Source organism: Salmo salar, unplaced genomic scaffold (assembly GCF_905237065.1).
Source record: "Salmo salar unplaced genomic scaffold, Ssal_v3.1, whole genome shotgun sequence".
NCBI lineage: Eukaryota > Metazoa > Chordata > Actinopteri > Salmoniformes > Salmonidae > Salmo > Salmo salar.
In genome coordinates this window covers 27197-47697 of record NW_025548701.1, presented here as the reverse complement: position 1 = coordinate 47697, position 20501 = coordinate 27197, and the positions used below count along the sequence as shown (strand labels likewise).

Below are 20501 nucleotides of genomic sequence, written 5' to 3'. Positions count from 1 at the left end.
TCGTGTTCTAGAGGTTAGAGTTACCTGTCCTAGTCGTTTCTAGAGGGAGGTAAGAGTTACCTGTCCTAGTCGTTTCTAGAGGTTAGAGTTACCTGTCCTAGTCGTTTCTAGAGGGAGGTTAGAGTTACCTGTCCTAGTCGTTTCTAGAGGTTATAGTTACCTGTCCTAGTCGTTTCTAGAGGTTAGAGTTACCTGTCCTAGTCGTTTCTAGAGGGGGGTTAGAGTTACCTGTCCTAGTCGTTTCTAGAGGTTAGAGTTACCTGTCCTAGTCGTTTCTAGAGGTAAGAGTTACCTGTCCTAGTCGTTTCTAGAGGTTAGAGTTACCTGTCCTAGTCGTTTCTAGAGGTAAGAGTTACCTGTCCTAGTCGTTTCTCGAGGGAGGTTAGAGTTACCTGTCCTAGTCGTTTCTAGAGGGAGGTAAGAGTTACCTGTCCTAGTCGTTTCTAGAGGTTAGAGTTACCTGTCCTAGTCGTTTCTAGAGGTAAGAGTTACCTGTCCTAGTCGTTTCTCGGGGTCGATGGGCGTCAGATGGACCTTCCACTCCCTCCGGGGCACGTACCGCTCCTCGGCGCGCTCTGATTGGTTGGCAGAGTCTGGGGGGGCGGAATCTGTAGGATCATTGGTCCCCTCCAGGAACTGGTTTACGAAGGCGTTGATGTCGGAGAGGAAGGAGGGGTGCGTGGCGGGGTGGTGAGGGGCGGGCCGGGGGGAGAGGGCGGGCAGGTAAAGGTGAGAGGCGCCAACGTCGTCCCAGTAGAGAATCATCAACAGGATCATAAAGACTGAACCCAGAACCACAGAGACGCTGAACAACCTCCACTTCCCCATGGTGACGCCCTGAACACACACACAGATACACACACTGTTACACACACACACACACACACACACACACACACACACACACACACACACACACACACACACACACACACACACACACACACACACACACACACACACACACACACACACAGATACACACACTGTAACACACACACACACACACACACACACACACACTGTTACACACACACACACACACACACACACACACACACACACACACACACACACTGAAACACACACACACACACACACACACACACACACACACACACACACACACACACACATACACACACACACACACACACACACCTGATACACACACACACACACACACACACACTGATACACACACACACACACACACACACACACACACACACACACTGTAACACACACACTGATACACACACACACACTGATACACACACACACACACACACACACACACACACACACACACACACACACACACACACACACACACACTGTTACACACACACACACACACACACACACACACACACTGTTACACACACACACACACACACACACACACACACACACACACACACACACACACACACACACACACACACACACACACACACACACTGTTATACATGGGCTAGGTGGGACGTCCCACCTACTCAACAGCCAGTGGAATCGAGTGGCGCGTTATTCAAATACCTTAGAAATGCAAAACCTTCCATTTTTCAAACATATGACTATTTTACACCATTTTAAAGACAAGACTCTCGTTAATCTAACCACACTGTCCGATTTCAAAAAGGCTTTACAACGAAAGCAAAACATTAGATTATGTCAGCAGAGTACCCAGCCAGAAATAATCAGACACCCATTTTTCAAGCTAGCATATAATGTCACATAAACCCAAACCACAGCTAAATGTAGCACTAACAAATGGTATAGAGAGAAATAGTCCTATATTTCCTATAATAACTACAACCTAAAACTTCTTACCTGGGAATATTGAAGACTCATGTTAAAAGGAACCACCAGCTTTCATATGTTCTCATGTTCTGAGCGAGGAACTTAAACGTTAGCTTTCTTACATGGCACATATTGCACTTTTACTTTCTTCTCCAACACTTTGTTTTTTGCATTATTTAAGTCTAAATATTCCTGTTACACTGTACAACCTTCAATGTTATGTCATAATTATGTACAATTCTGGCAAATTAATTACTGCCTTTGTTAGGAATAAATGGTCTTTGCACAGTTCTCAGCGAGCCAGGCGGCCCAAACTGCTGCATTTACCCCGACTCTGCTGCACTGAACGCAAGAGAAGTGACACAATTTCCCCAGTTAAAATAAATTAATGTTAGCAGGCAATATTAACTAAATATGCAGGTTTAAAAATATATACTTGTGTATTGATTTTAAAGAAAGACATTGATGTTTATGGTTAGGTACATATTGGTACAACGACACTGCTTTTTTTCGCCAATGCGCTTGTTAAATCATCACCCGTTTGTCGAAGTAGGCTGTGATTCGATGAGAAATTAACAGGCACCGCATCGATTATATGCAACGCAGGACAAGCTAGTTAACCTGGTAATATCATCAACCATGTGTAGTTAACTAGTGATTATGTTAAGATCGATAGTTTTTTATAAGATAAGTTTAATGCTAGCTAGCAACTTACCTTGGCTTCTTGCTGCACTCGCGTAACAGGTGGTCAGCCTGCCACGCAGTTTCCTCGTGGAGTGGAATGTAATCGACCATAATCAGCGTCCAAAAATGCAGATTACCGATTATTATGAAAGCTTGAAATCGGCCCTAATTAATCGCCATAATCGGCCGACCTCTAAAACACACACACTGATACACAAACACACACACACTGATACACAAACACACACACTGATACACAAACACACACACTGATACACAAACACACACACTGATACACAAACACACACACTGATACACAAACACACACACACACTGATACACAAACACACACTGATACACAAACACACACACACACACTGATACACAAACTTGAAATCGGCCTAATTAATCGGCCATAATCGGCCGACCTCTAAAACACACACACTGATACACAAACACACACACTGATACACAAACACACACACTGATACACAAACACACACACTGATACACAAACACACACTGATACACACACACACACACTGATACACAAACACACACACTGATACACACACACACACACACTGATACACAAACACACACACTGATACACAAACACACACTGATACACACACACTGATACACACTGATACACAAACACACACACTGATACACAAACACACACACTGATACACAAACACACACACACACTGATACACAAACACACACTGATACACAAACACACACTGATACACAAACACACACTGATACACAAACACACACACTGATACACAAACACACACACTGATACACACACACACACACACTGATACACAAACACACACACTGATACACAAACACACACACACACTGATACACAAACACTGATACACAAACACACACACTGATACACAAACACACACACTGATACACAAACACTGATACACACACACTGATACACAAACACTGATACACAAACACTGATACACAAACACTGATACACAAACACACACACTGATACACAAACACACACACTGATACACAAACACACACTGATACACACACACACACTGATACACAAACACTGATACACAAACACTGATACACAAACACACACACTGATACACACACACACACACTGATACACAAACACACACACTGATACACAAACACACACTGATACACAAACACACACTGATACACAAACACTGATACACACTGATACACAAACACACACTGATACACAAACACACACACTGATACACAAACACACACTGATACACAAACACACACTGATACACAAACACACACTGATACACAAACACACACACTGATACACAAACACACACACTGATACACACAAACACACACACTGATACACAAACACACACACACACTGATACACAAACACTGATACACAAACACACACACTGATACACAAACACACACACTGATACACAAACACACACTGATACACAAACACTGATACACAAACACTGATACACAAACACTGATACACAAACACACACACTGATACACAAACACACACACTGATACACAAACACACACTGATACACACACACACACTGATACACAAACACTGATACACAAACACTGATACACAAACACACACACTGATACACACACACACACACTGATACACAAACACACACTGATACACACACACACACTGATACACACACACACACACTGATACACAAACACACACACTGATACACAAACACACACTGATACACAAACACACACACTGATACACAAACACACACACTGATACACACACACACACACACTGATACACAAACACACACACTGATACACAAACACACACACTGATACACAAACACTGATACACACACACTGATACACAAACACCGATACACAAACACTGATACACAAACACTGATACACAAACACACACACTGATACACAAACACACACACTGATACACAAACACACACTGATACACACACACACACTGATACACAAACACTGATACACAAACACTGATACACAAACACACACCTGATACACACACACACACACCGATACACAAACACACACACTGATACACAAACACACACTGATACACAAACACACACACTGATACACAAACACTGATACACACTGATACACAAACACACACTGATACACAAACACACACACTGATACACAAACACACACTGATACACAAACACACACTGATACACAAACACACACACTGATACACAAACACACACACTGATACACAAACACACAGACTGATACACAAACACACACACTGATACACAAACACACACACTGATACACAAACACACACACACACTGATACACAAACACTGATACACAAACACACACACTGATACACAAACACACACTGATACACAAACACTGATACACAAACACTGATACACAAACACTGATACACAAACACACACACTGATACACAAACACACACACTGATACACAAACACACACTGATACACACACACACACTGATACACAAACACTGATACACAAACACTGATACACAAACACACACACCGATACACACACACACACACTGATACACAAACACACACACTGATACACAAACACACACTGATACACAAACACACACACTGATACACAAACACACACACTGATACACAAACACACACACTGATACACAAACACACACTGATACACACACACACACACACCGATACACAAACACACACACTGATACACAAACACACACTGATACACACACACACACACTGATACACAAACACACACTGATACACAAACACACACACACACACTGATACACAAACACTGATACACAAACACACACACTGATACACAAACACACACTGATACACAAACACACACTGATACACAAACACTGATACACACACACACTGATACACAAACACTGATACACAAACACACACTGATACACACACACACACACACTGATACACAAACACTGATACACAAACACACACACTGATACACAAACACACACTGATACACAAACACACACTGATACACACAAACACACACTGATACACAAACACACACACTGATACACACACACACACTGATACACACACACACACACACTGATACACAAACACACACACACTGATACACAAACACACACACTGATACACACACACACACTGATACACAAACACACACTGATACACACACACACACACCGGATACACACACACACACACTGATACACAAACACACACACTGATACACAAACACACACACTGATACACAAACACACACTGATACACACACACACCTGATACACAAACACACACACTGATACACAAACACACACACTGATACACAAACACACACACACTGATACACAAACACACACACACTGATACACAAACACACACACTGATACACACACACACACTGATACACACACACAGATACACACACACACACTGATACACAAACACACACACTGATACACAAACACACACTGATACACACAAACACACACTGATACACAAACACACACTGATACACACACACTGATACACAAACACACACACACACTGATACACAAACACACACTGATACACAAACACACACACTGATACACAAACACACACTGATACACACAAACACACACTGATACACAAACACACACTCGATACACACACACTGATACACAAACACACACACTGATACACAAACACACACTGATACACAAACACACACTGATACACACACACACACTGATACACAAACACACACACTGATACACAAACACACACACTGATACACAAACACACACACTGATACACAAACACACACACTGATACACACACACACACACCGATACACACACACACACACTGATACACACACACACACTGATACACAAACACACACTCGATACACAAACACACACTGATACACACACACACACACTGATACACAAACACACACTGATACACACAAACACACACTGATACACAAACACACACTGATACACACACACACACACTGATACACAAACACACACACACACTGATACACAAACACACACTGATACACAAACACACACACTGATACACAAACACACACTGATACACACAAACACACACTGATACACAAACACACACTGATACACACACACTGATACACAAACACACACACTGATACACAAACACACACTGATACACAAACACACACACTGATACACAAACACACACTGATACACACACACACACACTGATACACAAACACACACACTGATACACAAACACACACACACACTGATACACAAACACACACTGATACACAAACACACACACACACACTGATACACAAACTTGAAATCGGCCCTAATTAATCGGCCATAATCGGCCGACCTCTAAAACACACACACTGATACACAAACACACACACTGATACACAAACACACACACTGATACACAAACACACACACTGATACACAAACACACACTGATACACACACACACACACTGATACACAAACACACACACTGATACACACACACACACACACTGATACACAAACACACACACTGATACACAAACACACACTGATACACACACACTGATACACACTGATACACAAACACACACACTGATACACAAACACACACACTGATACACAAACACACACACACACTGATACACAAACACACACACTGATACACAAACACACACTGATACACACACACTGATACACACTGATACACAAACACACACTGATACACAAACACACACTGATACACAAACACACACTGATACACAAACACACACACTGATACACAAACACACACACTGATACACACACACACACACACTGATACACAAACACACACACTGATACACAAACACACACACACACTGATACACAAACACTGATACACAAACACACACACTGATACACAAACACACACACTGATACACAAACACTGATACACACACACTGATACACAAACACTGATACACAAACACTGATACACAAACACTGATACACAAACACACACACTGATACACAAACACACACACTGATACACAAACACACACTGATACACACACACACACTGATACACAAACACTGATACACAAACACTGATACACAAACACACACACTGATACACACACACACACACTGATACACAAACACACACACTGATACACAAACACACACTGATACACAAACACACACTGATACACAAACACTGATACACACTGATACACAAACACACACTGATACACAAACACACACACTGATACACAAACACACACTGATACACAAACACACACTGATACACAAACACACACTGATACACAAACACACACACTGATACACAAACACACACACTGATACACACAAACACACACACTGATACACAAACACACACACACACTGATACACAAACACTGATACACAAACACACACACTGATACACAAACACACACACTGATACACAAACACACACTGATACACAAACACTGATACACAAACACTGATACACAAACACTGATACACAAACACACACACTGATACACAAACACACACACTGATACACAAACACACACTGATACACACACACACACTGATACACAAACACTGATACACAAACACTGATACACAAACACACACACTGATACACACACACACACACTGATACACAAACACACACTGATACACACACACACACTGATACACACACACACACACTGATACACAAACACACACACTGATACACAAACACACACTGATACACAAACACACACACTGATACACAAACACACACACTGATACACAAACACACACTGATACACACACACACACACACTGATACACAAACACACACACTGATACACAAACACACACACTGATACACAAACACTGATACACACACACTGATACACAAACACTGATACACAAACACTGATACACAAACACTGATACACAAACACACACACTGATACACAAACACACACACTGATACACAAACACACACTGATACACACACACACACTGATACACAAACACTGATACACAAACACTGATACACAAACACACACACTGATACACACACACACACACTGATACACAAACACACACACTGATACACAAACACACACTGATACACAAACACACACACTGATACACAAACACTGATACACACTGATACACAAACACACACTGATACACAAACACACACACTGATACACAAACACACACTGATACACAAACACACACTGATACACAAACACACACTGATACACAAACACACACACTGATACACAAACACACACACTGATACACAAACACACAGACTGATACACAAACACACACACTGATACACAAACACACACACTGATACACAAACACACACACACACTGATACACAAACACTGATACACAAACACACACACTGATACACAAACACACACACTGATACACAAACACACACACTGATACACAAACACACACTGATACACACACACTGATACACAAACACTGATACACAAACACTGATACACAAACACACACACTGATACACAAACACACACACTGATACACAAACACACACTGATACACACACACACACTGATACACAAACACTGATACACAAACACTGATACACAAACACACACACTGATACACACACACACACACTGATACACAAACACACACACTGATACACAAACACACACTGATACACAAACACACACACTGATACACAAACACACACACTGATACACAAACACACACACTGATACACAAACACACACTGATACACACACACACACACACTGATACACAAACACACACACTGATACACAAACACACACTGATACACACACACACACACTGATACACAAACACACACTGATACACAAACACACACACACACACTGATACACAAACACTGATACACAAACACACACACTGATACACAAACACACACTGATACACAAACACTGATACACAAACACTGATACACAAACACTGATACACAAACACACACACTGATACACAAACACACACACTGATACACAAACACACACTGATACACACACACACACTGATACACAAACACTGATACACAAACACTGATACACAAACACACACACTGATACACACACACACACACTGATACACAAACACACACTGATACACACACACACACTGATACACACACACACACACTGATACACAAACACACACACTGATACACAAACACACACTGATACACAAACACACACACTGATACACAAACACACACACTGATACACAAACACACACTGATACACACACACACACACACTGATACACAACACACACACTGATACACAAACACACACACTGATACACAAACACTGATACACACACACTGATACACAAACACTGATACACAAACACTGATACACAAACACTGATACACAAACACACACACTGATACACAAACACACACACTGATACACACACACACACTGAGACACACACACACACTGATACACAAACACTGATACACAAACACTGATACACAAACACACACACTGATACACACACACACACACTGGATACACAAACACACACACTGATACACAAACACACACTGATACACAAACACACACACTGATACACAAACACTGATACACACTGATACACAAACACACACTGATACACAAACACACACACTGATACACAAACACACACTGATACACAAACACACACAGATACACACACACACACTGATACACAAACACACACACTGATACACAAACACACACACTGATACACAAACACACAGACTGATACACAAACACACACACTGATACACAAACACACACACTGATACACAAACACACACACACACTGATACACAAACACTGATACACAAACACACACACTGATACACAAACACACACACTGATACACAAACACACACACTGATACACAAACACACACTGATACACACACACTGATACACAAACACTGATACACAAACACTGATACACAAACACACACACTGATACACAAACACACACACTGATACACAAACACACACTGATACACACACACACCTGATACACAAACACTGATACACAAACACTGATACACAAACACACACACTGATACACACACACACACACTGATACACAAACACACACACTGATACACAAACACACACTGATACACAAACACACACACTGATACACAAACACACACACTGATACACAAACACACACACTGATACACAAACACACACTGATACACACACACACACACACTGATACACAAACACACACACTGATACACAAACACACACTGATACACACACACACACACTGATACACAAACACACACTGATACACAAACACACACACACACACTGATACACAAACACTGATACACAAACACACACACTGATACACAAACACACACTGATACACAAACACACACTGATACACACAAACACACACTGATACACAAACACACACACTGATACACACACACACACTGATACACACACACACACACACTGATACACAAACACACACACACTGATACACAAACACACACACTGATACACACACACACACTGATACACAAACACACACTGATACACACACACACACACTGATACACACACACACACACTGATACACAAACACACACACTGATACACAAACACACACACTGATACACAAACACACACTGATACACACACACACACTGATACACAAACACACACACTGATACACAAACACACACACTGATACACAAACACACACACACTGATACACAAACACACACACACTGATACACAAACACACACACTGATACACACACACACACTGATACACACACACAGATACACACACACACACTGATACACAAACACACACACTGATACACAAACACACACTGATACACACAAACACACACTGATACACACACACACACTGATACACAAACACACACACTGATACACACACACACACACTGATACACAAACACACACACTGATACACACACACACACACTGATACACACACACTGATACACAAACACACACACACACACTGATACACAAACACACACTGATACACAAACACACACACTGATACACAAACACACACTGATACACACAAACACACACTGATACACAAACACACACTGATACACACACACTGATACACAAACACACACACTGATACACAAACACACACTGATACACAAACACACACTGATACACACACACACACTGATACACAAACACACACACTGATACACAAACACACACACTGATACACAAACACACACACTGATACACAAACACACACACTGATACACACACACACACACTGATACACACACACACACACACTGATACACACACACACACACTGATACACAAACACACACTGATACACAAACACACACTGATACACACACACACACACTGATACACAAACACACACTGATACACACAAACACACACTGATACACAAACACACACTGATACACACACACACACACTGATACACAAACACACACACACACTGATACACAAACACACACTGATACACAAACACACACACTGATACACAAACACACACTGATACACACAAACACACACTGATACACAAACACACACTGATACACACACACTGATACACAAACACACACACTGATACACAAACACACACTGATACACAAACACACACACTGATACACAAACACACACTGATACACACACACACACTGATACACAAACACACACACTGATACACACACACACACTGATACACACACACACACACTGATACACACACACACACTGATACACAAACACACACTGATACACACACACACACTGATACACAAACACACACTGATACACAAACACACACTGATACACAAACACACACACTGATACACAAACACACACACTGATACACAAACACACACTGATACACACACACACACACACACTGATACACAAACACACACTGATACACACACACACACTGATACACACACACACACACTGATACACACACACACACTGATACACAAACACACACACTGATACACACACACACACTGATACACACACACACACACTGATACACAAACACACACTGATACACAAACACACACACTGATACACAAACACACACACACACTGATACACAAACACACACACACACTGATACACACACACACACTGATACACAAACACACACACTGATACACAAACACACACACACACACTGATACACAAACACACACACTGATACACACACACACACACACTGATACACACACACACACTGATACACAAACACACACTGATACACAAACACACACACTGATACACAAACACACACACACACTGATACACAAACACACACACTGATACACAAACACACACACTGATACACAAACACACACACTGATACACAAACACACACTGATACACAAACACACACACTGATACACAAACACACACACTGATACACAAACACACACTGATACACAAACACACACACTGATACACACACACACACACACTGATACACAAACACACACACTGATACACAAACACACACACTGATACACAAACACACACTGATACACAAACACACACACTGATACACACACACACACACACTGATACACACACACACACACTGATACACAAACACACACTGATACACAAACACACACACTGATACACAAACACACACACTGATACACAAACACACAAACACACACACTGATACACAAACACACACTGATACACAAACACACACACTGATACACAAACACACACTGATACACAAACACACACACTGATACACAAACACACACACACACTGATACACAAACACACACACTGATACACAAACACACACTGATACACAAACACACACACTGATACACAAACACACACACACACTGATACACAAACACACACACTGATACACACACACACACACTGATACACAAACACACACACTGATACACAAACACACACTGATACACAAACACACACTGATACACAAACACTGATACACAAACACACACACTGATACACAAACACACACTGATACACAAACACACACACTGATACACAAACACACACACTGATACACACACACACACACTGATACACACACACACACACTGATACACACACACACACACTGATACACAAACACACACTGATACACAAACACACACACTGATACACAAACACACACACTGATACACAAACACACACACTGATACACACACACACACACTGATACACAAACACACACTGATACACACACACACACTGATACACAAACACACACTGATACACAAACACACACTGATACACAAACACACACACTGATACACAAACACACACTGATACACACACACTGATACACAAACACACACTGATACACAAACACACAGACTGATACACAAACACACACACTGATACACAAACACACACACTGATACACACACACACACACTGATACACACACACACACTGATACACAAACACACACTGATACACAAACACACACACTGATACACAAACACACACTGATACACAAACACACACACTGATACACAAACACACACACTGATACACAAACACACACTGATACACAAACACACACTGATACACAAACACACACACTGATACACAAACACACACACTGATACACAAACACACACACTGATACACAAACACACACTGATACACACACACACACTGATACACAAACACACACTGATACACACACACACACTGATACACAAACACACACTGATACACAAACACACACACTGATACACACACACACACACTGATACACAAACACACACACTGATACACAAACACACACACTGATACACAAACACACACACTGATACACAAACACACACTGATACACACACACACACTGATACACAAACACACACTGATACACAAACACACACTGATACACACACACACACACTGATACACAAACACACACTGATACACAAACACACACACTGATACACAAACACACACTGATACACAAACACACACTGATACACAAACACACTGATACACAAACACACACTGATACACAAACACACACACTGATACACAAACACACACTGATACACACACACACACACTGATACACAAACACACACACACACTGATACACAAACACACACTGATACACAAACACACACACTGATACACACACACTGATACACAAACACACACTGATACACAAACACACACTGATACACAAACACACACACACACTGATACACACACACACACACTGATACACAAACACACACACACACTGATACACACACACACACACTGATACACACACACACACACTGATACACAAACACACACACACACTGATACACACACACACACACTGATACACACACACACACACACTGATACACACACACACACACTGATACACAAACACACACTGATACACAAACACACACACTGATACACAAACATCGTTACAAAACCAGAACTGATCCAGAACTGATCCAAATGATTGTCTAATCAGGGCTTTAGGCAGTTATTTCGGCATTAAAAATGATTTCAAAAGAAAAATAACTGCATTTTACAGCCTGGACAATAATTGTGTTACTCACTTGACGACAATAATACATTTCTTCATTGCATTGTGTGGTTGTAGCCGAGGTAGAATAGTTTTCTTGTCTAAAAACACAGGGTTAGGTTTAGCTAATTAGTTAGTTAGTTAGTTAGTTAGTTAGTTAGTTAGTTAGTTAGTTAGTTAGTTAGTTAGTTAGTTAGTTAGTTAGTTAACCCTAACCCTAACATGGGCCTAATCAATAATACAGTTTTAAGGGTGCGGGGCTTGGTTATTGATCCAACCATTGAATTTAGGGCTGGACGATGTGGCCTAAAAATCATTTCTCAATGTAGTTTTTCAACAGTCAGCAATAATCTAATGAATTCAAGAGTTGTGAAATTATACTTCCACAACCATAAGACCCACTAATCATTTTATTAATTTAATACAAATACTTTAACCTGCTTATTTGCATGGTCTGGCTTTCAAGTTTGTCTATGGAAATTAATGCACATAATAATGACTCACTTCTTGTAGCAGGCATTATAGAAAATTACCAACGGTCTCATTAACAACCTAGGTGCTAGTGCAGTGGTGGGTAATTCCAGTCCCAGGGGCCTGATTGGTATCACAGTTTGCCCCAGCTAACACGCCCGACTCCAGTAATTACCTAATCATGAGAAAAAGTCGCTAACTATAGTGACAAAGTTACTAAATATAAGGTAAAAGTTTCTTCGAAGGGTCTGACATGTAACTAACTATAGGGACAAAGTCTCTGGAGGGGTCTGAAAAGTCGCTAAATATAGGAGGGACAAAGTCTCTGGAGGGGTCTGAAAAGTCGCTAAATATAGAGACAAAGTCACTGGAAGGGTCTGAAAAGTCGCTAAATATAGAGACAAAGTTACTGGAGGGGTCTGAAAAGTCGCTAAATATAGAGACAAAGTCACTGGAGGGGTCTGAAAAGTCACTAACTATAGGAGGGACAAAGTCACTGGAAGGGTCTGAAAAGTCGCTAAATATAGAGACAAAGTTACTGGAGGGGTCTGAAAAGTCGCTAAATATAGAGACAAAGTCACTGGAGGGGTCTGAAAAGTCCCTAAATATAGAGACAGAGTCACTGCAGGGGTCTGAAAAGTCGCTAAATATAGAGACAGAGTCACTGGAAGGGTCTGAAAAGTCGCTAAATATAGGGACAAAGTCACTGGAGGGGTCTGAAAAGTCGCTAAATATAGGGACAAAGTCACTGGAGGGGTCTGAAAAGTCCCTAAATATAGAGACAGAGTCACTGGAGGGGTCTGAAAAGTCCCTAAATATAGAGACAAAGTCACTGGAGGGGTCTGAAAAGTCCCTAAATATAGAGACAAAGTCACTGGAGGGGTCTGAAAAGTCGCTAAATATAGAGACAAAGTCACTAAATATAGAGACAGAGTCACTGGAGGGGTCTGAAAAGTCACTAAATATAGAGACAAAGTCGCTAAATATAGAGACAGAGTCACTGGAGGGGTCTGAAAAGTCGCTAAATATAGAGACAGAGTCACTGGAGGGGTCTGAAAAGTCGCTAAATATAGGGTCAAAGTCACTGGAGGGGTCTGAAAAGTCGCTAAATATAGGGACAGAGTCACTGGAGGGGTCTGAGAAGTCGCTAAATATAGGGACAAAGTCACTGGAGGGGTCTGAAAAGTCGCTAAATATAGGGACAGAGTCTCTGGAGGGGTCTGAAAAGTCGCTAAATATAGGGACAAAGTCACTGGAAGGGTCTGAAAAGTCGCTAAATATAGAGACAGAGTCACTGGAGGGGTCTGAGAAGTCGCTAAATATAGAGACAGAGTCACTGGAAGGGTCTGAAAAGTCGCTAAATATAGGAGGGACAAAGTCACTGGAGGGGTCTGAAAAGTCGCTAAATATAGGGACAGAGACACTGGAGGGGTCTGAAAAGTCGCTAAATATAGGGACAAAGTCACTAAATATAGAGACAAAGTCACTGGAGGGGTCTGAAAAGTCGCTAAATATAGGAGGGACAAAGTCACTGGAGGGGTCTGAAAAGTCGCTAAATATAGGGACAGAGACACTGGAGGGGTCTGAAAAGTCGCTAAATATAGGGACAAAGTCACTAAATATAGAGACAAAGTCACTGGAGGGGTCTGAAAAGTCGCTAAATATAGGGACAAAGTCACTAAATATAGGGACAAAGTCACTGGAGGGGTCTGAAAAGTCCCTAAATATAGGGACAAAGTCTCTGGAGGGGTCTGAAAAGTCCCTAAATATAGGGACAAAGTCACTGGAGGGGTCTGAAAAGTCCCTAAATATAGGGACAAAGTCTCTGGAGGGGTCTGAAAAGTCACTAAATATAGAGACAAAGTCACTGGAGGGGTCTGAAAAGTCGCTAAATATAGAGACAAAGTCACTGGAGGGGTCTGAAAAGTCGCTAAATATAGGGACAAAGTTACTGGAGGGGTCTGAAAAGTCGCTAAATATAGAGACAAAGTCACTGGAGGGGTCTGAAAAGTCGCTAAATATAGGGACAAAGTCACTGGAGGGGTCTGAAAAGTCGCTAAATATAGGGACAAAGTCACTGGAGGGGTCTGAAAAGTCGCTAAATATAGGGACAAAGTTACTGGAGGGGTCTGAAAAGTCGCTAAATATAGAGACAGAGTCACTGGAGAGGTCTGAAAGTCGCTAACTATAGGGACAAAGTCACTGGAGAAGTCTGAAAAGTCGCTAACTATAGGGACAAAGTCACTAAATATAGAGACAAAGTAACTAAATATAGGGACAAAGTCATTACATTAGCAGCACTGGTAAGAATTGTTAGTGCCAGTTGCTATCAAACGGAGCACTGCCATTGGTTCCCCCAAAATTCTGGGCAGTGCTTAGCGAAAGGTCAATCGCTGAACGTAAAATAGGCCTACAGTATCAGGTCGAATGAACTGTCTGGGAAAGTTGAGGAGATGGTGTGATCACTTTGGCCGCACATGATAACCTTGTTGCACTGATGCATTGCAAATAGTTGCACAGGACATAAACAAGAGAGATGAGCACAGTTAAAATGAAGACCAAAAGAATTGACAACATTAGAAAAAAATGGAAATCACTCGCAAACCACTGGAGCAACGAGGCTGCAATGACATGCTGTAAAAGATACGCAGGATAAACAGCATTAAATCTACTAGAGCAGTCTTTATCAAACCCAGGACTGTAGACCACTAGAGCAGTCTTTATCAAACCCAGGACTGTAGACCACTAGAGCAGTCTTTATCAAACCCAGGACTGTAGACCACTAGAGCAGTCTTTATCAAACCCAGGACTGTAGACCACTAGAGCAGTCTTTATCAAACCCAGGACTGTAGACCACTAGAGCAGTCTTTATCAAACCCAGGACTGTAGACCACTAGAGCAGTCTTTATCAAACCCAGGACTGTAGACCACTAGAGCAGTCTTTATCAAACCCAGGACTGTAGACCACTAGAGCAGTCTTTATCAAACCCAGGACTGTAGACTACTAGAGCAGTCTTTATCAAACCCAGGACTGTAGACCACTAGAGCAGTCTTTATCAAACCCAGGACTGTAGACCACTAGAGCAGTCTTTATCAAACCCAGGACTGTAGACCATTAGAGCAGTCTTTATCAAACCCAGGACTGTAGACCACTAGAGCAGTCTTTATCAAACCCAGGACTGTGGACCGGCGCCGGTCCATGGACGAATGATTGTCGGTCTCGCGGAATATTTGTCTTGAATATGATTGGGGGGTTATTTGGTCCGTGGCATATTTGACTCTAATAAATACTTGCCCTAAGACTACTTGTGAAGTATAGCAACACCAAATATACACACAGACACACACACAAGCTAGCCCTGCTGCACAGCCTGCACGCTCTCTCTGGCCGTGAGCCCTGCTCCACAGCCTGCACGCTCTCTCTGGCCGTGAGCCCTGCTGCACAGCCTGCACGCTCTCTCTGGCCGTGAGCCCTGTAGCTCAGCCTGCACGCTCTCTCTGGCCGCTAGCCCTGCTGCACAGCCTGCACGCTCTCTCTGGCCGTGAGCCCTGCTGCACAGCCTGCACGCTCTCTCTGGCCGTGAGCCCTGCTGCACAGCCTGCACGCTCTCTCTGGCCGTGAGCCCTGCTCCACAGCCTGCACGCTCTCTCTGGCCGTGAGCCCTGCTGCACAGCCTGCACGCTCTCTCTGGCCGTGAGCCCTGCTGCACAGCCTGCACGCTCTCTCTGGCCGTGAGCCCTGCTGCACAGCCTGCACGCTCTCTCTGGCCGTGAGCCCTGCTCCACAGCCTGCACGCTCTCTCTGGCCGCTAGCCCTGCTCCACAGCCTGCACGCTCTCTCTGGCCGTGAGCCCTGCTCCACAGCCTGCACGCTCTCTCTGGCCGCTAGCCCTGCTCCACTGCCTGCACGCTCTCTCTGGCCGTGAGCCCTGCTGCACAGCCTGCACGCTCTCTCTGGCCGTGAGCCCTGCTGCTCAGCCTGCACGCTCTCTCTGGCCGTGAGCCCTGCTGCACAGCCTGCACGCTCTCTCTGGCCGCTAGCCCTGCTGCACAGCCTGCACGCTCTCTCTGGCCGTGAGCCCTGCTGCACAGCCTGCACGCTCTCTCTGGCCGTGAGCCCTGCTCCACAGCCTGCACGCTCTCTCTGGCCGTGAGCCCTGCTGCACAGCCTGCACGCTCTCTCTGGCCGCTAGCCCTGCTCCACAGCCTGCACGCTCTCTCTGGCCGTGAGCCCTGCTCCACAGCCTGCACGCTCTCTCTGGCCGATAGCCCTGCTCCACAGCCTGCACGCTCTCTCTGGCCATGAGCCCTGCTCCACAGCCTGCACGCTCTCTCTGGCCGTGAGCCCTGCTGCACAGCCTGCACGCTCTCTCTGGCCGCTAGCCCTGCTGCACAGCCTGCACGCTCTCTCTGGCCGTGAGCCCTGCTCCACAGCCTGCACGCTCTCTCTGGCCGTGAGCCCTGTAGCTCAGCCTGCACGCTCTCTCTGGCCGCTAGCCCAGCTGCACAGCCTGCACGCTCTCTCTGGCCGTGCGCCCTGTAGCTCAGCCTGCACGCTCTCTCTGGCCGCTAGCCCTGCTCCACAGCCTGCACGCTCTCTCTGGTCGTGAGCCCTGTAGCTCAGTTGGCAGAGCATGGTGTTTGCAACGCCAGGGGTTGTGGGTTCGATTCCCACGGGGGGCCAGCACAGGAAAATAATTCTATGAAATGTATGCGTTCACTACTGTAAGTCGCTCTGGATATAGAGCATCTGCTAAATGACTAAAATGTAAAAATAAATTCTAGACATGACGGTTCATGCAGCTTTTGTATTCTGATCATTGAATTCCGAACATGTCATACACCTACATTTAA

General features: G+C 43.1%; 1 protein-coding gene across 1 annotated transcript in view; it reads right to left on the bottom strand.

Annotated features, from left to right (window-relative positions):
* The window catches only part of chst12a (carbohydrate (chondroitin 4) sulfotransferase 12a), a 70947-nt gene that overhangs the window by 41979 nt on the left and 8467 nt on the right, over positions 1–20501 (bottom strand). Inside the window, 1 exon segment of the mRNA XM_045712667.1 lies at positions 493–837. Within this exon segment, the coding sequence (XP_045568623.1) occupies positions 493–828 (336 nt within the window). The 5' untranslated portion in view covers positions 829–837.